Source organism: Camelus dromedarius, chromosome 27 (assembly GCF_036321535.1).
Source record: "Camelus dromedarius isolate mCamDro1 chromosome 27, mCamDro1.pat, whole genome shotgun sequence".
Taxonomy (NCBI): Eukaryota; Metazoa; Chordata; class Mammalia; order Artiodactyla; family Camelidae; genus Camelus; species Camelus dromedarius.
This window is the reverse complement of record NC_087462.1, coordinates 26,214,449-26,233,951: the sequence shown is the minus strand read 5'-3', so window position 1 is coordinate 26,233,951 and position 19,503 is coordinate 26,214,449. Positions and strand designations below refer to the sequence as shown.

The 19,503-nt window shown below is 37.7% G+C and overlaps 1 protein-coding gene across 6 annotated transcripts in view; it reads left to right on the top strand.

Annotated features, from left to right (window-relative positions):
• LOC135319485 (Fanconi anemia group B protein-like) overlaps positions 1-19,503 on the top strand; it is a 57,600-nt gene that overhangs the window by 21,693 nt on the left and 16,404 nt on the right. For 4 of the 6 annotated variants that reach the window (XM_064480210.1, XM_064480205.1, XM_064480207.1 and 1 more), the window contains 3 exons: positions 118-548; positions 669-906; positions 1,570-1,885. In XM_064480210.1, the coding sequence (XP_064336280.1) occupies positions 118-548; positions 669-906; positions 1,570-1,885 (985 nt within the window). Of the gene's footprint in view, positions 1-117; positions 549-668; positions 907-1,569; positions 1,886-5,258; positions 12,125-19,503 lie in introns of those variants that run through there. The other 2 variants (XM_064480209.1, XM_064480208.1) reach the window with 2 other exon arrangements.

Below are 19,503 nucleotides of genomic sequence, written 5' to 3'. Positions count from 1 at the left end.
GATAATTCCTGGGAAAGGAGAGAATAAAAATTTTTTGTTGTGTTTGTATGACCTTTAATCATCTGTTTGATTTTAAAGAATGAGCTTGTAGACTAAACTGAGCTGTATTTTTTACAGGTCCTCAAGTCTTGTGACTTTATCGCTGTCAATGGATCAAGCCCATAACTCCAGCTTTCCGCTTATTAAGTGTCAAAATAGGGTGATCACGTTGAGTAGGAATTCTTCCCCAGTGCCATATGAAATAGGATCAGAGGTAAAAAGAATCAAGATGAGTGTTGGTAGTGAGGAAGAGGAAGGGAAAGAGGAAAGTGTTGTTTGTGAACAACCCTTGGAGAAAGACTGTATACAAATGATTACTGCTGTAACATCTCTGTCACCACTTTTAGCGTTCAGTAATTTTTGTTGCATTGTGCTGCTACAAATTAAAGAGAGAGAGAATGGTAATTATTCTGAAGCTCGTTGCGTTCAGTGTGGCAGAATTTGTTTCAGTCTAGAAGATCTTTCAAGTGGGAAATACCTGCTGACGTTTCCAAAGAAGAAACTTCTAGGTAATTTTTGTAGGTCCTTTTTAATCATATACCTAATCGAATCAGAAAATTTTAAGAACTCCCTTGATGTGGTAATGGCCAGGGTTTGATGACAGTGCTTGTGACGTGTTTTTGTTGTAGAACACACGGAAGATCTCTTCGCACTTCTCGCTGCATTGCGCGAAACTTGTTTTCAAATCACATCACCCAGCTATGCTCTGACTTCAGTGAAGGTGTGGCTCTTAGAACACATGGAATGTGAAGTAATCAAAGAATTTCCAGAAATGTACTTTTGTAAAAGGCCAGGAAGTTTCTATGGGACACTTTTCAACTGGAGACAAAGAACACCATTTGAAGGGACTTTAATAGTCTATTCCAGGTAATGCACATCAAGCTGGAATTGGTCCAGGGAAGTGTGTGTGTATAGGGGGGTGGTCCAACAGGGATCCCCGCAGTAGTGTTGTGTACCATTGTGGGACATGTCTAGGTCATCACCTGGTACAGCACGAGTGGACAGGTGGTCTCATTTAGGAGCTGAAGCTGTTTTAATTTTATGTTTGTTTTTGGCCTAATAATTATTTTAAGGGTTCCTCTCACCTCTCCCCAACAATGAAATTTTAAAAATACAGTTTTGATCTTACTACTCCGAGAAAATGTAATCAGGAAGCAACCTGATGAATATTAACTGAGTTGATTGAGCATATGTATATAGTCGTTCCTCTGTATCTACAGAGGATTGATTCCAGGATCCTGGTGGATGGCAAAATCCACAGATGCTCAAGCCCCTTCTATACAATGGCATAGTACAGTCTGCCCTCCATATCTGTGGATTCCACATCTGCAGATTCACCCAAACATGGGGCCGACTGTACTTAGTTGCTACAGTCTGAATTGTATCAGTGCCCACATGCATGCATTATTGGTTCTGTTCATCACTGGAGGGTTTATAAATGAAGACTGATTGATTACTATGGTATGTTGTATATGACTGTTTTGTGCTCTTCTGAGTTTTCTAATAGTGTGTTTGATTTTTTCATTCCAGGAATCAAACAGTTTTGTTCCAGTGCCTTCATAATCTCAGCAGAGTTCTACCTATAAACAGTTCCTTCAAAAATCTAAAATTAGGAAGTGAGGATTTCCTAATTGATCATTTGGCATTAGCTTTGGAGAAGGAATTGGTTACCCTTGGTTCTCTTTCTTCTGCCATAGTTAAGGTTGAAAGCAGCTCGGTGCAGAGGTGTGAAGCAAGCCAAGAAAAGAGTAGTGGTGATGTGGCTGCTTTATCAGAGGAAAGCATCCATCTCTACAGAAAAGAACTTCAGAGAGAAAAGAAGGAAACGTTGGGGACGAACCTAAAAGTGAGTGGTGCCCTTTATAGAGAAATAACTTTGAAATTAGCTGAGGTTCAGCTGAAATCAGACCTTGCTGCCCAGAAACTGACTGATGTATAATTACAATCTCAATTTGATTACATTTTAGAATATTTTTCCCTGTCAGAAGGTTTTGGTTCTACTTGTTTTCATTTTACATTATATGCCTCCTCTGTAAAAATAAAGATTGAGGCTTACTGTAGAATATTTGGTTTTGAAGATGCACACAATAGCATGCCTTAGAGCAGCACTTCTCAACTGGACCTGTTCTGCCTCCCAGAGGCTTATGGCTATGTCCAGGGATATTTTTGGTTGTCAGAAGTAGTGGAGGTGGGGAGGGCGGGAGAGGGGTGCTATTCCAATCTCGTGGGTGAGACAAGGATGCTGCCGAACTTCCTGCCCTGCACAGGACAGCTCTACAGCAAAGAATGATCCAGCCTCAAATGTGAGTAATGCTGAGGTGGAGAAATCCTGCCTCCAGGTTACCACTTAAGTGAAGAGACAAGTGATGTAACAGTATTTTGTTCTAAATCTTCAAAAAAGTTAAATAGCCCTTTTATTATATTCTGCTTAATAAAACCCAGCATATAAAAATCAGCTTCAAACAGACAAACAAGGTTGTCAGGATTCAGAAGTTTCTGTAAACATCAGGCCCCTATGGAAATTTAAATGGCAGAGTCTCTAGGTGAGACCATTAAAATGAAAATGTTGGAAACCCTTGTTAAAGTAAATTTTATAAGAAAGCTTCTCTGAAATTGTGTAAGTTGATAGGAATGTGAAAATTTTAGGGCATTTCTCTGAAAAGCATCTCTTTCAAAAGGCTAAGCATACTTCATAGGCCACTATATTTAAAAAACTGAAAACTCCTTTAAGCCATCTGAAATCCCAATGCTAGGCAAAGCTAAAATATTAAATTATGACTAAAATAACTTAAAGAATATGGTACTCCTTAGGGACTGAGAAATTGAAAAATAAATGAAAATTCATTTCAGTTAGGTGATTTTTAAGGGGTCCAATGAGGCATTTCAAAGGGATAAAAATTCAGTCTATTCTCTTTCCTTTTTGGAGAAATAAGAATCTGGAGTAATAAGAGAATGTCAGGAGAAAGGAAAAGACACAAAAAGATATGAGCCAAAAGGAATGTTACCGATCCTTTTTGCTCTAAAATCCTTAAGTACTTGAGATGAAAGTTTCTATCTCAGTTGAAAGAAGTAAAGATGATTATAGGAAGTGGCATTTTATGCTTGCAGTAATGAAGCACTAATCCCCCCCCCCCCCCCCCGTGCCTTAGAAGTCCTTGTCCCTAATGATCTGGGGATGCAAGTGGGTTTTAGAGAATATCCGTTGTTATTGCCTCGTCTCGGTTTTTATGGTTGTCGTATAATATGCTACCTGCTTTTTTAGTAATCCATTGCAAATTGAGAGAGAGCTCTATAGCTCTATTTCTATGAAATGTCAATGGAAAATATTTCAGACTTTCTGGAAATGGAAATGTGATAATGTCAGGATTAATTGTGGAAATCTGGATCCAGCATGTGTCAGTAGATATAGTGCAACTGCCCATGACATGTTCTGAAAGAACAACCAACTCAAAAATATAGGAACTAAATTGTAAAATGGAGGCTGTCAAAAGACTAAACAGAATTTAATTGTAATAGTCTATCTGTATGAAAGCTAGGATAGTTTTTAAAAACTGATCTTGCTTATTTTTTATTTATAAGAGCACTGAAGGGTCTTAATCTATACGTACCAAATGCCCGCTTTACAAGTGAGCTTTGTACTCCAGCAAAACTTTCCTACTGAACTACAGGCTAGAGAAGCCAGAGTTTAAGGAAGTGATGTGGTTGCCGTGCCCTCCTGATTCAGTTGCATTTCCCTCTGAAATCCCATTCCTCTGACCGCTTCATCGTGAATCTGGCGCTCCCCTCAAGAACCTGTCCTCCCAAATCCACACGGCTTAAGTGGAAATCAATTTTGTTTTGGAGCAGAGCCCTCCACAGTTTTCAGACACAAAACTCTGCGTTGGCCTCCTGATCCCTTAATTTAGGAATATGTGCAAGCCAGCTTCGGCTGCACGTTATTCAGTTTGGTGACCAGGTTGAGGAAAGGGGGAAGAAATGTAACATGTATTGACTATCAACTCCATACCAGTGAGTAGGCTTGAAAGTAGGCGTGCGCTCGCGCTTACACACACACACGCACGCACACACACACACGCACGCACACACACATCCGTATCTACACAGATGTATGGTTTAATCCTTCATAGCAGCCCATTAGTGTTGTCCCCAGTATGAAAAAAAGATGCTAAACCAAATTAAGCGAGTACATGCAAGCAACTGGATCCTATACACTTGTTACAGATTTTTTCAAAATCAGCAGACCCGTTAAGAATTCTAGTAATATATTAGTGAATCTTTTGTTGTCCTGGTAACTTCTCTTTATACCACATAGAATTGACTGCTCAGTTTTTTATCAGTCTCAGAAAGGAAAAGATCAAATTAACTTACTTCTTTGCCTGCCCTTCCCAATAACAGCAAAGCTTTCTTACCTTTTTTCCCCCCTAAAACTTGGCAATGCCAGGTATTGAAAGGTATCCTTTCTCTTGTATTCAAATTATGAAAACATTACTTTCCATCCTCAGAATTGAGTGAAAGCTTGTTCTTGGGCAATCCCGTCTGGGGAACTGTAGGCTTTTACTGCTAAAGAAGAGAGTGTGATGTCATAGAAAGAATGCTGATCCATAAACCATGTGTTTAATTCAGTCCTTCAAAGATTTGTCCTTTTTTCACTTTCTGAGTTTCCTGGATCTGTTACATCAAGTGCTTACTGCCTCAGCAAGCCTATCAAACTCCATCCTATCAAATCTTGCTATGTTGAGTATCTTCACAGTGCTCACAGTGTGGCCACTTTCTAGAACCTTATTTCAATAATCCTGTCTTGCCTTTCTGTTCAGTAGGGTAGCCGGCACTATTCAGGTAGTGAATGTTCATAAGGGCAGAAGGTCAGACACCTCTCTGGCCCTCCCTATGCAGGTTTTTCCCTGGGCTACACTTGGGAGCATCTGCACGGGACAGAAGTACCCGTATGCCTCGCTACAGGGCAACACAACACTCCTGAGTTCAGCTAGGAAAATAATTCTTCAGCATCTTTAACTTCATCTTGAATTATCCATTTCCCCACAGCAGCAGTCCCTTACCCAAAAGTAGAAGTCATGTTATGGCCAGTAAAGCATACTCTTCGTGACCAGCTGAAGAAAGCACTTCACTCTAGATACCAAGTCCGTCAGGAGTGGGAGAGAAGTGTGATGCACTCTGTTGATTACCTGTTCTGCATCACTTTCCTCCTTTTCTCATACCAGAACTCTCATTTTGCTCAAGAAACTTCCTTTCCACCGTTCATGTGATTGCACAAGTGGACTCTGTCTCCAGTTGCAGAGGTGAGTCCTGACTAGTCTAAGCCAGTTAGTATGAGACATTTCCCTGGCAGCTGGTACTCTGGGATGGGTACAAACTTAAATTGGGCCTAGCTGGACCGAGTCCTTCCCTTTAGTCTGACTAGGAGGAGGCTCTTCCTATCCTGCTGGAAGTAGGTGACCATAACTTAAAAAGTTGAGAGTTACAATCACAGGAAGTTCGGCTTTAGAATGAATTTGCCACTGTAGACTGCAAAATTGTTTTACTGTGCTGCTGACTCAAACCTGAATTTCACCCATTCCTGGGACTGCCTCTTATTTCAAAAAAAAATTCCTTGTAACGGAAATCAAGGTTTCTATTACTTGCAGCTGAAATAATTTCTCACTGTTAGAAATGGAATATAGAATCCCAGAGAACAAAACTGCTCAGACGTGCAGTCCCAGGACAGGAAGAGTTTACTGTAGAAACAGGGTGCTTGTACCTGCTAAAAGAAGATGAGGGGAACTGACTCACTCTGCTGTACACCTGAAACTAACACAACATTGTAAATCAACTATATTCAATAGAAAGCTGTTAGTTTTGGGGAAAAGAAAAAAGGAAGAGCCTCCCCCCAACCCCGGTTCATTTCTGGACTGTGGCTCATTAGGCCACTTTCCTGTGTTTTTTATTCTTTTAAGTTTACAACTCAAATTAGTTCATACCTGATAGTGGTTTGTATCTGAGATAAGATATATATTTTTAAAAAGCCTTCATCTTTTCTTTATTCCTTAGCTTTCCTCTGGTATTACACTTGGTTAATTATGCCTTCCTCATTCGCTTAGTGGTACATGTCAGATTATTTAACCTATTTCTTCATATTTCCTGTTTTAGAATATAGAATTATAAATGTAGGGGCCATATCTATTGTATTTCTTAGATAGCGGAAGAATTCAAGCTTGCAATTCTCTTCTGACAACTTTTCTCATATTCTCAACTGTATCTTCTCCAATAGGAAGAGGAAGAAATCTTTACCAATTTTGATTGCTCTAGGAGTCTTTGTGCTAAGAAAAATGAATTTGATATTATGGGACTGTTTTGGAAATAGGGCAGTATTGCTATATCAAAAGACATGCAGGGCCTTATTGATTAAAAGTTTGTATCCTTTTCGAAGACAACAAATATGTGCCAGAACTTGAGTGGTTGCCTTTTAATATATACTAGGGAGCAAAAGATAAGCTGTCCAGACTTCACTCTAACTTCATAAAAAAAAATCAAGATAATGGAAATACTCAGTGTAGTCTTTGTAAGCCTGATGAGATATTTTAAGGTGTAGAATGACTAAGTCATTTGGTTATGTCAGGTGTGATAATAAAATCCTCTTAATAAGTTATCCAAACAGGAAATGGATATACACTAACACTTGAAAGATGCTGGTAAAAGGAGTAAAAACATTGGGAGTGGGGGTAGCGCTGAGCATCTGAAGGGAGACAGAACCAAGTATGTTCTTGGCAGTCTGCAAAATCTTCAGAGCAAGTGTACGTGTGGTGCATGTGCTGGGCCCACCAAGACGAGGTGGGGCTGTGTGTGCAGACTGGTCTGGTGTTTCCTGAAGCCAGTGCCACCTGGAAGGGGAAAGAAGGAGCCTAGAATTATAAATAGTAGGAAGAATAATTAGACAAAATTTAGGAAAAGCGTTGAAGAAAGCGGTAATCCACACTCGCATACCAGTTTTCTATAATGTGACATGGTGGGAAATAGCAATAGTGAACATTTATGGATCATTTTGTGCCAGGCATTGATATGAATGCTTAGCCTGTAAGATGCTTACAACCCTATAAAACTCTGCTTTCCAAGACATTGCCACTAGTCATGTTTGGCTATTTAAATTTACATTTAAGTGAATTAAAATTAAATTAAAACTTCAGTTAGCTGCACTAGCCACATTTCAGATGCTCAATAGCCACATGTGGCTAGTGGCTACGATTTGGGCAGTACAAAATAGGACATTTGCAAAATCTCAGCAAGTTCTGTTACACAGTGCTGCTGTAAGATATGTACTTTTCATGATCTCTTATTTACAGACCAAGAAACTGAGACCCACACATGTTAAATAATATTCCCAAGGTCATATAGTTAGTAAGGAACAGAGCCAAGATTCAAATCCAGTGTAGCTCCAGGACCTTTGCTCTTCCACTGCTATGCCATTTGACTTAAAAAGTCAGTTTGATAAAACAGTGCTGTGTCTTCTGATAATTTAATATTAACAAAATACAGTTATTTTAAAAATTTGCAAAAAATGTGCAATTGAATAGAAGTATAAATTTATTAATATTGAGATATCAGAGGAAATGTGGGCCATGTCATCTTTTTTCAATATTATTTATTGAAGTACAGTTGACATACAATATTATATGTTACTGGTGTACAATATAGTGATTCACAATTTTTAAAGGTTATACTCCATTTATAGTTATAAAATACTGGCTATATTCCCTGTGTTGTACAATATATCCTTATAGCTTATCTTATACTTAATACTTTGTAATTCTTAATCTCCTACCCCTATCTTGCCCCTCACCCCTTCCCTCTCCCCACTGGTAACCACTAGTTCTCTGTTATCTCTGAGTCTGCTTCTTTTGTGTTATATACTAGTTTGTTGCATTTTTCAGATTCCACATTATAAGTAAAATATAGTATTTGTCTTTCTCTGACTTATTTCACTTAGCATAATACCCTCCAAGTCCACCATGTTGCTGCAAATGGCAAAATTTCATTCTTTTTACGGCTGAGTAATAGTCCACTGTGTACACACACACACACACACACACACCATGTCTTCTTTATCCATTCATCTGCTGATGGACAGTTAGATTGTTTCCATGTCTTGGCAATTGTAAATATTGCTGCTATGAAAATTGGGGTGCATGTATCCTTTCGAATTAGTGGTTTTGGTTGTTTCAGATACATATCCAAGAGTGGAATTGCTGGGTCATATAGTAGTTCTATTTTTAGTTTTTTTAGAAACCTCCATACTGTCTTCCATAGTGGCTGCACCATCTTACATTCCCACCAAGTGTACAATGGTTCCTTTTTCTTCATATCCTCACCAACATTTGCTATTTGTAGATTTTTTTGATTATAGCCATCTGGCAGGTGTGAGGGAATATCTTATGGGTTTGATTTGCATTTCTCTGATAATTAGCTATATTGAGCATCTTTTCATGAGCCTGTTAGCCATCTGCATGTCCTCTTTGGAGAAATGTCTATTCAGGTCTTCTGCTCATTTCTTACGAACTTTCTTTTTAATGATTTGTATCAGCTGTTTATATATTTTGGTTATTAACCTCTTTTCATTCATATTATTTGAAAATATTTTATCCTATTCAGTAGATTGTCTTTTCATTTTGTCAATGTTTCCTTTGCTGTGAGCCATGTTATGTTAAATCTTGTAATGAACAAGTCCTTAGAGTTGACTGATGGCCCCAACCTGACTTTTATCTCTTGACTACTGCTTCTAACTGTATCTAGATAACCTGAGTCTCTCTTCCCTGTCTCCTTTCAGTTGTCTTTGTTAGAGCCATCACTGTCCAGAATTATTGCATTTACCATTGATCATTCATATTTTGGGGTTTCTTAAAAGAAAGTGTCATTTCTTTAAATAACCATTGAGTAACTTCTCTTTGAGACATCTCTAGGAGGTCTTGAAATTCTCTGAAGTATTTGTCATTGACTGGGAATCACTGCAGTAGAGCTTACAATTCCAGGAAACATTAGACTAGAAAACTTGCATCTTCATTCCAGATGAGTACATCACTTGAGAAGAAAAGGGGTGGAATTCAGTTTTTTTTTTTTACCCTTTGTGTGTGTGAATCCTTCCAAATGATGTGCCTGTAGAAAACATTTCATCTGTTTGAAAATTCAGTGGTGTATGAAGTGGACGTGGATACAGAGATCTTTCATCCAGTCATGTGTTTGTTGACATTTCATTGAATACACTGTCATGCCCAGGCTTATAAGTAGGTGCTAGGGATATAAAGATAAATATGACTTTTCGCAGCTTTCAGAGAGCTTGCAGCCTTAATGGGAGAGACAGTAGCACAGAGTTATATGCTACACTGAGATAATTCATAGAAGTATTCCTGGGGTTTCATGGGAATACCCTTATGGGGCACTATACCCGTTAGGGACACCATCTGAGAGCAGGAGTTGGTGATTTTGCGTAACAGGACTCTTTAAGGATCTGATAGATTTTAAGGGTATTCGTGTTGGGGTGGTTGTGGATTACAGTGGTATTATAACATACTGGAATTTTGCCTGATGATTCAGGGATCATCCAGCAGACCTGTTGCTGCCCCATGAAGAAAGGCCTAGAGAGATATGTATACACAAAGAAAGACGTTCAAACCAGATCACTTGGGACACTAAAAAGGGGTCTAAAATATTTAAATCATGCAATTTTGAAATACTCATTGATCGAAAAATTGGTTTTACTATATTGGTGAACCCATAAAATAATTATATTCAGAACCCTTTTAGAAATAAAATTTGTTCTCAGAATTAAAATACCATATCTGTGTATGTTAAAGCAAAGAATTTTAAATTGATTTTCTGAATTATTTTACCTGTTGTGGTAAATGTATAATATTAAGTTTACCGTCTTAATCGTTTTTAAGTGTACAGTTCAGTAGTGGTAAGTATATTCACACTGTTGCGCAGTAGACCTCTAGAACTTGTCATCTTGTGAAAGTGAAAGTCTTTACACATCACACATGAATACGCCCTCTACCTCTGCCTAGCTCTTGCTTTACACGAATAATTCTCAGCCATGGTTGTTGATAAGAATCAACTGAGGACTTGTTAAAGGGGTTTACTTATCTTAAGCTGCACCCCAAAGATTCTGATCCAGTTGGTCTGGTTTCTGCCTTGGGCCTTGGCATCAGTTTAAAAATTACCCAGAGGATTTTGATGTACAAGCCAGAGCCAGTGCTTTACAACAAGCAGCAAATCCACTTGACCATTTCAGGGGGCACAGCTTCACAGATTTTTCTATGTAAAGGAAATCTCCCCTCATGTCTTACTACCCATATTCAGTCTTAATATGGCCTATGGTCGTTTGAATATCGTGTGTTGATTGGCTTAGATTATGAGAGGGAGACTTCACTGCTTACTACTACTGAAATGTTTTTCTGTAGGCATTTGTTATGGGTTGAATTGTGCTCCCCTCCACCCACGCCCCCACCAAAGATATGCTGAGGTCCTAAACCTTAGTATCTCAGAATGTGACTTTGTTTGGAAATAGGGCTGTTACAGATGTGATTAGTTAGGTTGAGATGATGTCATACTGGAGTGGGGTAGGCTCCTAATCCAGTGTGGCTGGTGTCCTTAAAAGAAGATGTGAAGACAGCAACAGGGAGAAAGCAGTGTGACAATGTAGGCAGAGATTGGACTTACATAGCTGCAAGCCAAGGGATGCTAAAGATTGCCAGCAAGTCACCAGAAGCTAGGAAGAGGCAAGGAAGGATTCCCCTACAGATTCCAGAGGGAGGATGCCCCTGCATACATCTCAATTTCAAACTTGTCACCTCCAGAGCTATGAACCAGATTTCTGTAGTTTTAAACCACTCAGTTTGTGGCCTTTTATTTCAGCGGCCCTAGGAAACTAATATAACACTTATTACCCAGTTATCCATTACGTTAGTTTTAAAAGTTATGAAATCAAGGATCTTTAGGAAGAAGAAGAGTAGGTCATTATAAAGGAAAATGGAAAAAAAAAAAAAAAACCAGCATGATGTTTGCTTAGGACTGTAAGCAGATGGTTCTTAGTGCTAAAGTATAAGATTCCATCATTATAAGATTCTGTCATTATCTTTCTATTGTTTCAGTGTTCATTCAGTGGCTTCCCTTTACTTTTAGAGTAAATATCAAAATCCATATGTGATGTGTTAAGATACAGTGTCATCTGATCTACCTAGTGATCTACCTAGTGAGTCTACCTGTCCTTGTGGGCACTAGTCACTGACATCCCATCTGTTCTTCAAGCATAGCCTTTTGCTTCCCATATCAAATTCTGCACATACTGTTCCTATTATCTGTGCTGCTGTCTCTTCATTCCTAGTATCCCATTCATGCAGTTTCATGCTCATTCATCCTTCAAATCTCAGTTCTGAATTCACTTCCTCATGGAAACCTCTGACCCTCGAAGACCAGGTCAAGTTCCCCTGGTACATACTTTAGTAGTACTCTATACTTCTTTTCAGTGGCTGTAATTATAATTTAATAGCTAACTAATTATAGGCAGGTACTATAGTTAACTCCGATTTGAAATCAGGGCTGTTGAGTCCAAAATGTAACCCCCTCCCCCCCAGTGCTCTTAACTTCTTTATGGGCAGGGCCCATTTTCTGTCTTAATCACCTTTGTATCCCATCGGGCATAGTACTTTGCACATAATTTGTGCTTAACTGATATTAGTGTACATTGTTTTTAAAAAGAAAAAAATGAATGAAATGTAGTTTTAAGAAATTTAAGTAAAGAGCCAACCTCAGTGTGTTTGTGTGTTTGAGGTAGGGGAGGTTTTCCATATCATGTATCATATTAGGTTGCTTGTACTTAATTCTTCTATCACTGGTTCCCAGCCTTTGATCATGTGAGTGGGTGTAGTTTTCAAAACTGGGGAGACCAGCATAGATTTGATAACTTTTTGCCATGTAAGGATGTTAAACAATGGCACGCATGCCACCATCATTTCATAAAACAGAATATATGGATGCTAAATGTGTAATCATAGAATACAAATAATTTAAACTGAATAAATTTGGTCTCATTAATAAATCACTACGTTGTCTTTATTTTTCTCAGTCTTATTGTACAACACAGCAATGGAAACTTATGGACTGACACTAGTCAGTGGATCAATGTTTAGGAATCATAGATGGGAAGTTTTGTTGGAATTTATGTTGGCAGGTGGCCACCCTGATACTGAAACCAGACAAGGATATCACAAAAAAAGAAAATTATAAGCCAGTTTCACTTATGAATATAGATTCAAAAGCCCTCAACAAATTACTAGCAAATTGACTCTTAACAATGCATTAAAAGGATCATACATCATGATCAAGTTGGATTTATCCCAGGCATGCAGGGATTTTTCAATATATGCAAATCAATCAACGTGATACACCACATTAACAAATTGAAGAATAAAAACCATATGATACTCTCAATAGACACAGAAAAAGCTTTTGATAAAATTCAACACCCATTTATGATCAAAACTCTCCAGAAAGTGGGCATAGACGGAACTTACCTCAACATAATAAGGGCCATATATGACAAACCTACAGCTAACATCATACTTAATGGGGAAAAGCTGAAAGCATTTCCTCTAAGATCAGGAAAAAGACAAGGATGCTCACTCTCACCACTTTTATTCAACATAGTTTTGGAAGTCTTAGCCATAGCCATCAGAGAAGAAAAAGAAAAAGGAATCCAAATTGGAAACGAAGAAGTAAAACTGTCACTGTTTGCAGATGACCTGATACTATACGTAGAAAACCCTGAAGAAGCAACCAGGAAATTACTAGAACTCATCAATGAATATGGTAAAGTAGCGGGATCCAAAATTAATATGCAGAAGTCAGTTGCATTTCTATACACTAACAATGAAATAGCAGAAAGGGAAATTAAGGAAATGATACCATTTACCATCATGCCAAAAAGAATAAAGTACCTGGGAATAAACCTACCCAAGGAGGCAAAATACCTGTATGCCAAAAACTATAAGACACTTACGAGGGAAATTGAAGATGACATAAACAAATGGAAAGGTATATTGTGTTCTTGGATTGGAAGAATCAATAATGTTAAAATGGCCATACTGCCCAAGGCAATTTACAGATTCAGTGCAGTCTCTATCAAGATACCAATGACATTCTTCACAGAGCTGGAATAAAAAAAGTTAAAATTTGTATGGAAACACAAAAGACCTCAAATAGACAAAACAATCCTACAAAAGAAGAATGGAGCTGTGGGAATCATGCTCCCTGACTTCAGGCTATGCTACAAAGCTACAGTAATGAAAACAATATGGTACTGGCACAGAAACAGACACATAGATCACTGGAACAGGATAGAAAGTCCAGAAATAAACCCACACGCATGTGGTCAATTAATCTATGACAAAGGAGGCAAGAATATACAATGGAGAAAAGACAATCTCTTCAATAAGTGGTGCTGGGAAAACTGGACAGCTACCTGTAAAAGACTGAAATTAGAACATTCTCTAAAACCCTGTATAAAAATAAACTCAAAAATGGATTAAAGACCTAAATGTAAGACCAGATACTATAAAACTAGAGGAAAACATAGGCAAAACATTTGTGGATATATATTACAGCAATATATTTTTTGAACCAGCTCCTGGAGTATTGGAATTAAAAGCAAAAATAAACAAACGGGATCTAATTAAACTTAAAAGCTTTTTCACAGCTAAGGATACCATCAACAAAACGAAAAGACAACTTACAGAATGGGAGAAAATATTTGCAAATGATGTGACTGATAAGGGACTAATTTCCAAAATATATGAACAGCTCCTACACCTTAATATAAAAGAAACAAGCAACCCAATCCAAAAATGGACAGAAGACCTAAACAAGCAATTCTCCAATGAATACATACAAATGGCCAATAAGCACATGAAAAAGTGCTCAGCATTGCTAATTGTCAGAGAAATGCAGATCAAAACTACAGTGAGATATCACTTCACACCAGCCAGAATGGCCATCATTGAAAAGTCCACAAACATTATATCCTGGACAGGGTATGGAGAAAAGAGAACCCTCCTACACCATTGGTGGGAATGTAGAATGGTGCAGCCACTATGGAGGACAGTATAGAGGTTCCTTAAAAAAACTGAAAATAGACTTACCACATGATCCAGCAATCCCACTCCTGGGCGTATATCCAGAGAAAAATAAAATTCAGAAAGACACATGCACCCCAATGTTCATATCAGCACTATTTACAATAGCCAAGACATGGAAACAACCCAAATGTCCATCAACAGATGACTGGACAAAGAAGCTGTGGTGTATTTATACAATGGAACACTGCTCAGCCATAAAAAAGAAGAAAATAATGCCATTTGCAGCAATATGGATGAACCTGAAGACTGTCATTCAAAGTGAAGTGGGCTGGAAAGAGAAAGAACAATGCTATATGGCATCATTTATATAAAGAATCTAAAAAAAAATAATAATGACACAACTGAACTAATTATTATGTTGATTTCGTGAATATGTGTAAGCACATTTGACTGTCCTTTATGATTGGATTACTACATTCTGTTGTTTCTTATTTTGTAGTTGGCTTTATTCCTTTGATAACTATGTAAGTTTAAAAAGCTGAAGATCTAATCCATTCTTAGATACAAAAATTAGTACATATATGAAAACTAAAAAAATGTGCAGTATACTGTTTGTATGTATTTATGTGCAATATAATGTGTATGTGCAGTCAAAGTAATAATTCTACGTAATAAAACTGGAAGGAAAAAAAGGAAACAAAAATTAGATGAAAACAAGGGATAAATTCCTTGTTAACTTAGAGTTGAAAAGACTTATCAATCTATTTCACAAAATCCAGAAGCCATAAAATTCAGTTACATAAAAAGAACAAAAATTTATTAAAAAAGAAGTCAAAAGATAACACTGGAAAAACATTATTTGTGGTATAACTCAAAATAAGTTCTAATTTCTACTATGCAGAAAAAATATCTTGAAAATGGTAAATGGAAAGTATCAATAGAAAGAAGGACAAAGAAACAAACAAAATTAATGGAAAAAATGCAAATAAACATTTAACAACGTGCAACTTCACACAATAAGCAAAAAAAGAAAAGAAAAAGCCCACCAAAGAAACAAAAACCTGCATTGATAAAACTGGACTTTCATGTAATAGTGAAATGAAATATGTTGCCACTGGCCCTCTCTCCCACCAAAGAAAACTGAATACACTACAAAAATCACATTTTAAAGGATTCAGAGAGCTGTGGAAACAAGGACTGGATGGTGTAAAATTACAGAAAAGGGGAATCTGTTCCTAGGTAACTTGATAATTGCCAGCCCTTTGTTTATCTGAGGACAGGCTGTAGATTAGGCTTGTTTCAGACAAAGGGCTTCTGCTTGAGGGCAGAGATGTCAGCAGCCTTTTAGCAGTTGCTTGGTGCTGTAGTGACAAATGTAATAGTAAGGGGCTGTAAAAGCACACAGTTTTCACCTTGGGATATTTTCATAGTTCTATGGCTACACAAGAAATGGAGGAGCTAGCACAAAATCTTCTAAAACACAGACTGAAATATCTTTCTATTCTGCAGTGCTGCCAGGGAAGAGCTCTATGTCAAACACAGCGCGTTTCCTCTTAAAGACATTTGCCAAGATTTGAGGCTGAATGAAGTAGGAGGCTAAAGAAAGCTGAAAGCTTCTGAAGGTCAGAACTGTCTGTTAGCTTCTAGGGCTGAAGAGATTGTATTTCCAGGATCTAGGAGCAAGAACATACCAGAAGGAGACTGGGTCTTACTAAACATGCAGCAGATCCAAGATCAAGCTCAGTTTCTGACTGGATTGAGGTCATTAGCTACTCACCTTAGTTACTTAATGAAATTAAAGGGAAACCTTCTTTTCCATGGAACTTCTGTGGTTCTTCTAGACACACTATAGGGCACTGCAACAGAATAATTTCTAGATATGCAAAAAGGCAAGACTGTATGACTGATATTTAAGAGGAAAAGAATAGGTGCAGATCCATACATGTTGCCCATATTGAAGTTAGCTGGTAAGAACTCTAAAAAATATATATTTAAAATAGAGGAAAATAACAAAATAGATGAAGGATAGAAAGTTTAAAACAATTGGAATATTTAAACAATAATCAAGTGGAAAGTTTAGAACTGAAAAATGCAGTATGTGAAATATAAAGCCCAACCTATGAGTTTGACAGGAGAGGGGATATAGCAGAATGTAGGATTAGTGAACTGTGATATGGGTCATTAAAAAATAGGCTGAAGAAGAGAAAGAAAAGGCGGAAAAAAGGTAAGAGTCAAGTAAGACATACTCAAATGGTTTACCATTCACGTAATTGGAATTTGGAGGAAAAGAAGAAAGAATGAGGCAAAAGCAATATTTGAAGAGATAATCGTTTAGAATCTGTTTAAAATTGATGATAGACGTCAACTTGTGGACACAAGCAAGCAGGAAACCACACTTAGGTTCATCATGGAATAACAGCTCATAAAGACAAAGTCAATTACAAAATCAGAAAGGGGTTAGAGAAGAGCAATACAGTGCCTTCAAAAGAGTGAGACGATAACTAACAGCCAATGTCTTAATCAGAAACAGTTGAAACCCAGAAAGCAATGGAATTTCAACTTTAAACTGCTTATGGAAAATAACTGAGCCTACAGTTCTATGTGAAGTGAAAATTTGCTTCAAAAATGAAGATAAAATACAGACATTTTCAGACAAGGACTGCCAGCAGGCCTGCTCTAAAAAACATTAAAGAGGTTTCTACAGGCAGGAACAAAATGACACTATATGGAAACGTGGAATATATACAAGATCTTGTGGAGGCTCACAATGAAAAAAAATGTGACAGTGAATATATGTATGTTCATGTGTAACTGAAAAATTGTGCTCTACACTGGAATTTGACACAACAAGAAAAGAAACTGCAGGAGGGAATGAAGAACATATGAAAAGTTATATAGTGAGTAAATACACATGAATCAGTATTGTACAAAACAATAATTGTTGTGTTTTGAGTTTAAATTAAATTATTTTTAGAATTATAATGTATGACAACAGGTGAGTGACATTATCAAGATGGCAGAGCAGGAGACTGAAGCCCCTGCCCCCCCCCACAAAGAACAGAATTAGCTATCCACAAATTAAAATAGCTCTGGGAGCACTTAGGAGTCCACTTAAGAAGCTTTAGCAACACAGTGGACCAAAAGCCTGAGAATAACTTCATTTTTAAAAAAGGGTAGAAAGAACAGTTTCATTTTGCCTGCATCATCTCAGTGCCAGGTTAACACTGCTCCGTGCCAAGTGGGCGCTCCCTGGCCCAAGATAATTCCTTTGCTGGGAGAAGAAGAAAGGGGTGAGTGACCAGCTTACCCAGACTTTCAGGGCACTTGCACAAAAGACCCACTTCATTTCAGCCCACCCAGAGGCTGGCATAGCTGAGACATCTGGAGATGGCTAGGAACAAGGAAGAGACACAGTGCACCCCCCGGCAGACCCAGAGGCACTACATGCCACAACATTCGGCACCTCACACCACTAGACCAAGGGCCGCGGCATGCACCGGCATGCACCAGCATGCCCAGACCCACAACTGAAGGTTTTTTTCTAACCAAAATCAGTCCATAGAATGTGGAAGAGGTTAATCCTTCTTCAAACGCCCAGACACATACACAAGGTTACATGGATCACAATGAGTTTGGGAAACATGACACCACCAAAGGAATACAGTAAACTTTCAGTAACTGATCCCAAAGAAGTGGAGATCCACAAATTGCCTGACAAAGAGTTCAAAATAATTGTTCTAAAGCTCAGAGAGCTACAAGAGAACACAGATTGACAATTTAACAAAATCAAGAAAAGGGTACCAGAACAAAATGAGTTAAGCAAACAGATAAAACATTAAAAAGGCCAAATTTTGGAGCTGAGGAATACAGTGATCAAAATTTTAAAGTTCCATAGAGAGCTTCAACAGCAAACTTGATCAAGAGAAGAGAGGATCAATGAACTAGAAGACAGGTCATTTGAAACTATCCGATCAGAGGAGAAAAAAAAAAATGAAAAGGAATGAAGCGAACCTACAGGACAACATCAAACCAAACAATATCCGCATTATAGAAATCTCAGGAGGAGAAGAGAGAAAGGAGCAGAAAGCTTATTTAAATAATGGCTGAAAACTTCCCAAATTTGGAGAAAGATAAGGACATCCAGGTACATGAAGGTTAAAGGCCCTCAATTAGGTTTAACCCAGCAAAGACTTCACTGAGACATACTGAAACGGTCAAAAAAGAAAACCAAAGAGTGCATCTTTCCAGAGAAGCCAAGAGCAGCAAGAGAAAAACAGCTCATCACATACAAGAGAAACCACCCCCCACCCCCACCCCCCACCATAAGGCTATCAGTAGATTTCTCATCAGAAACCTTGTAAGCCAGGAAAGAGGGGGATGACATTCTCAAATTGCTAAAAGAAAAAAACTGTCAGCCAAGAATACTTTGCCCAGCAAAATTGAACTTTAGGAATCTTTGAAGGAGAGATCATCGTATTCCCAGGCAAACAAAAGCTGAAGGAGTTCACCACGACTAGACATACCTTGTAAGAAATGCTAGAGCAAGTTCTTAAAGTTGAAAAGAAAGGGCAAAAAAAAGTAACATGAAATCCTATGAAACTATAGAACTTACTGGTTAAGGTAAATACATAGCCAAATTCAGAATACACTAATATTGTAATGGTGGACTTTAAATCATGTAACTTTAATGTAAAGGTTAAATGACAAAAGTATTAAAAATAAATATAGCTACAATAATTTGTTATTGGATACACAATATAAAAAGATGTAAATTGGGACACCAAAATTCTAAATTGGAAAAGCAAGTGCATTGTTGGTGGGAATGAAAATTGGTACGACCACTATGGAAGACAGTATGGAATTTTCTCAAAAAATTCAAAATAGAAGTTAAATTTAATTAAAAATTAAATAATTCATATCCAGCAATTCCCACTTCTGGGTACATACTCAAAGGATATAAAATCAGTATCTCGAAGAACATCTGCAATCCCATGTTCATTTCAGCATTATTCATAGCAGGCAAGATACAGATACAGCTTAAGTGTCCATTGATGGATGAGTGAATAAAGAAAATGTATTGTATATACATAAACGAATATTATTCAGCCTTAAAAAAGAAGGAAATCCTGCCATTTGTGATAACATGGATAACCTAGAGGACATTATGCTAAGTGACATAAGCCAGACAAAGACAAATGTCAGATGATTTAACTTACGTGTAAAATTTAGAAAAGAAAAAAAAGTTGAAATAGCATCAGACAGTAGATTGTTGTGTACTAGAGGTTGGGGGAGGTGGAGGAAAAGGAGAGGTATCTGATCAGAGGGTCCAAACTTTCAATTATAAGAT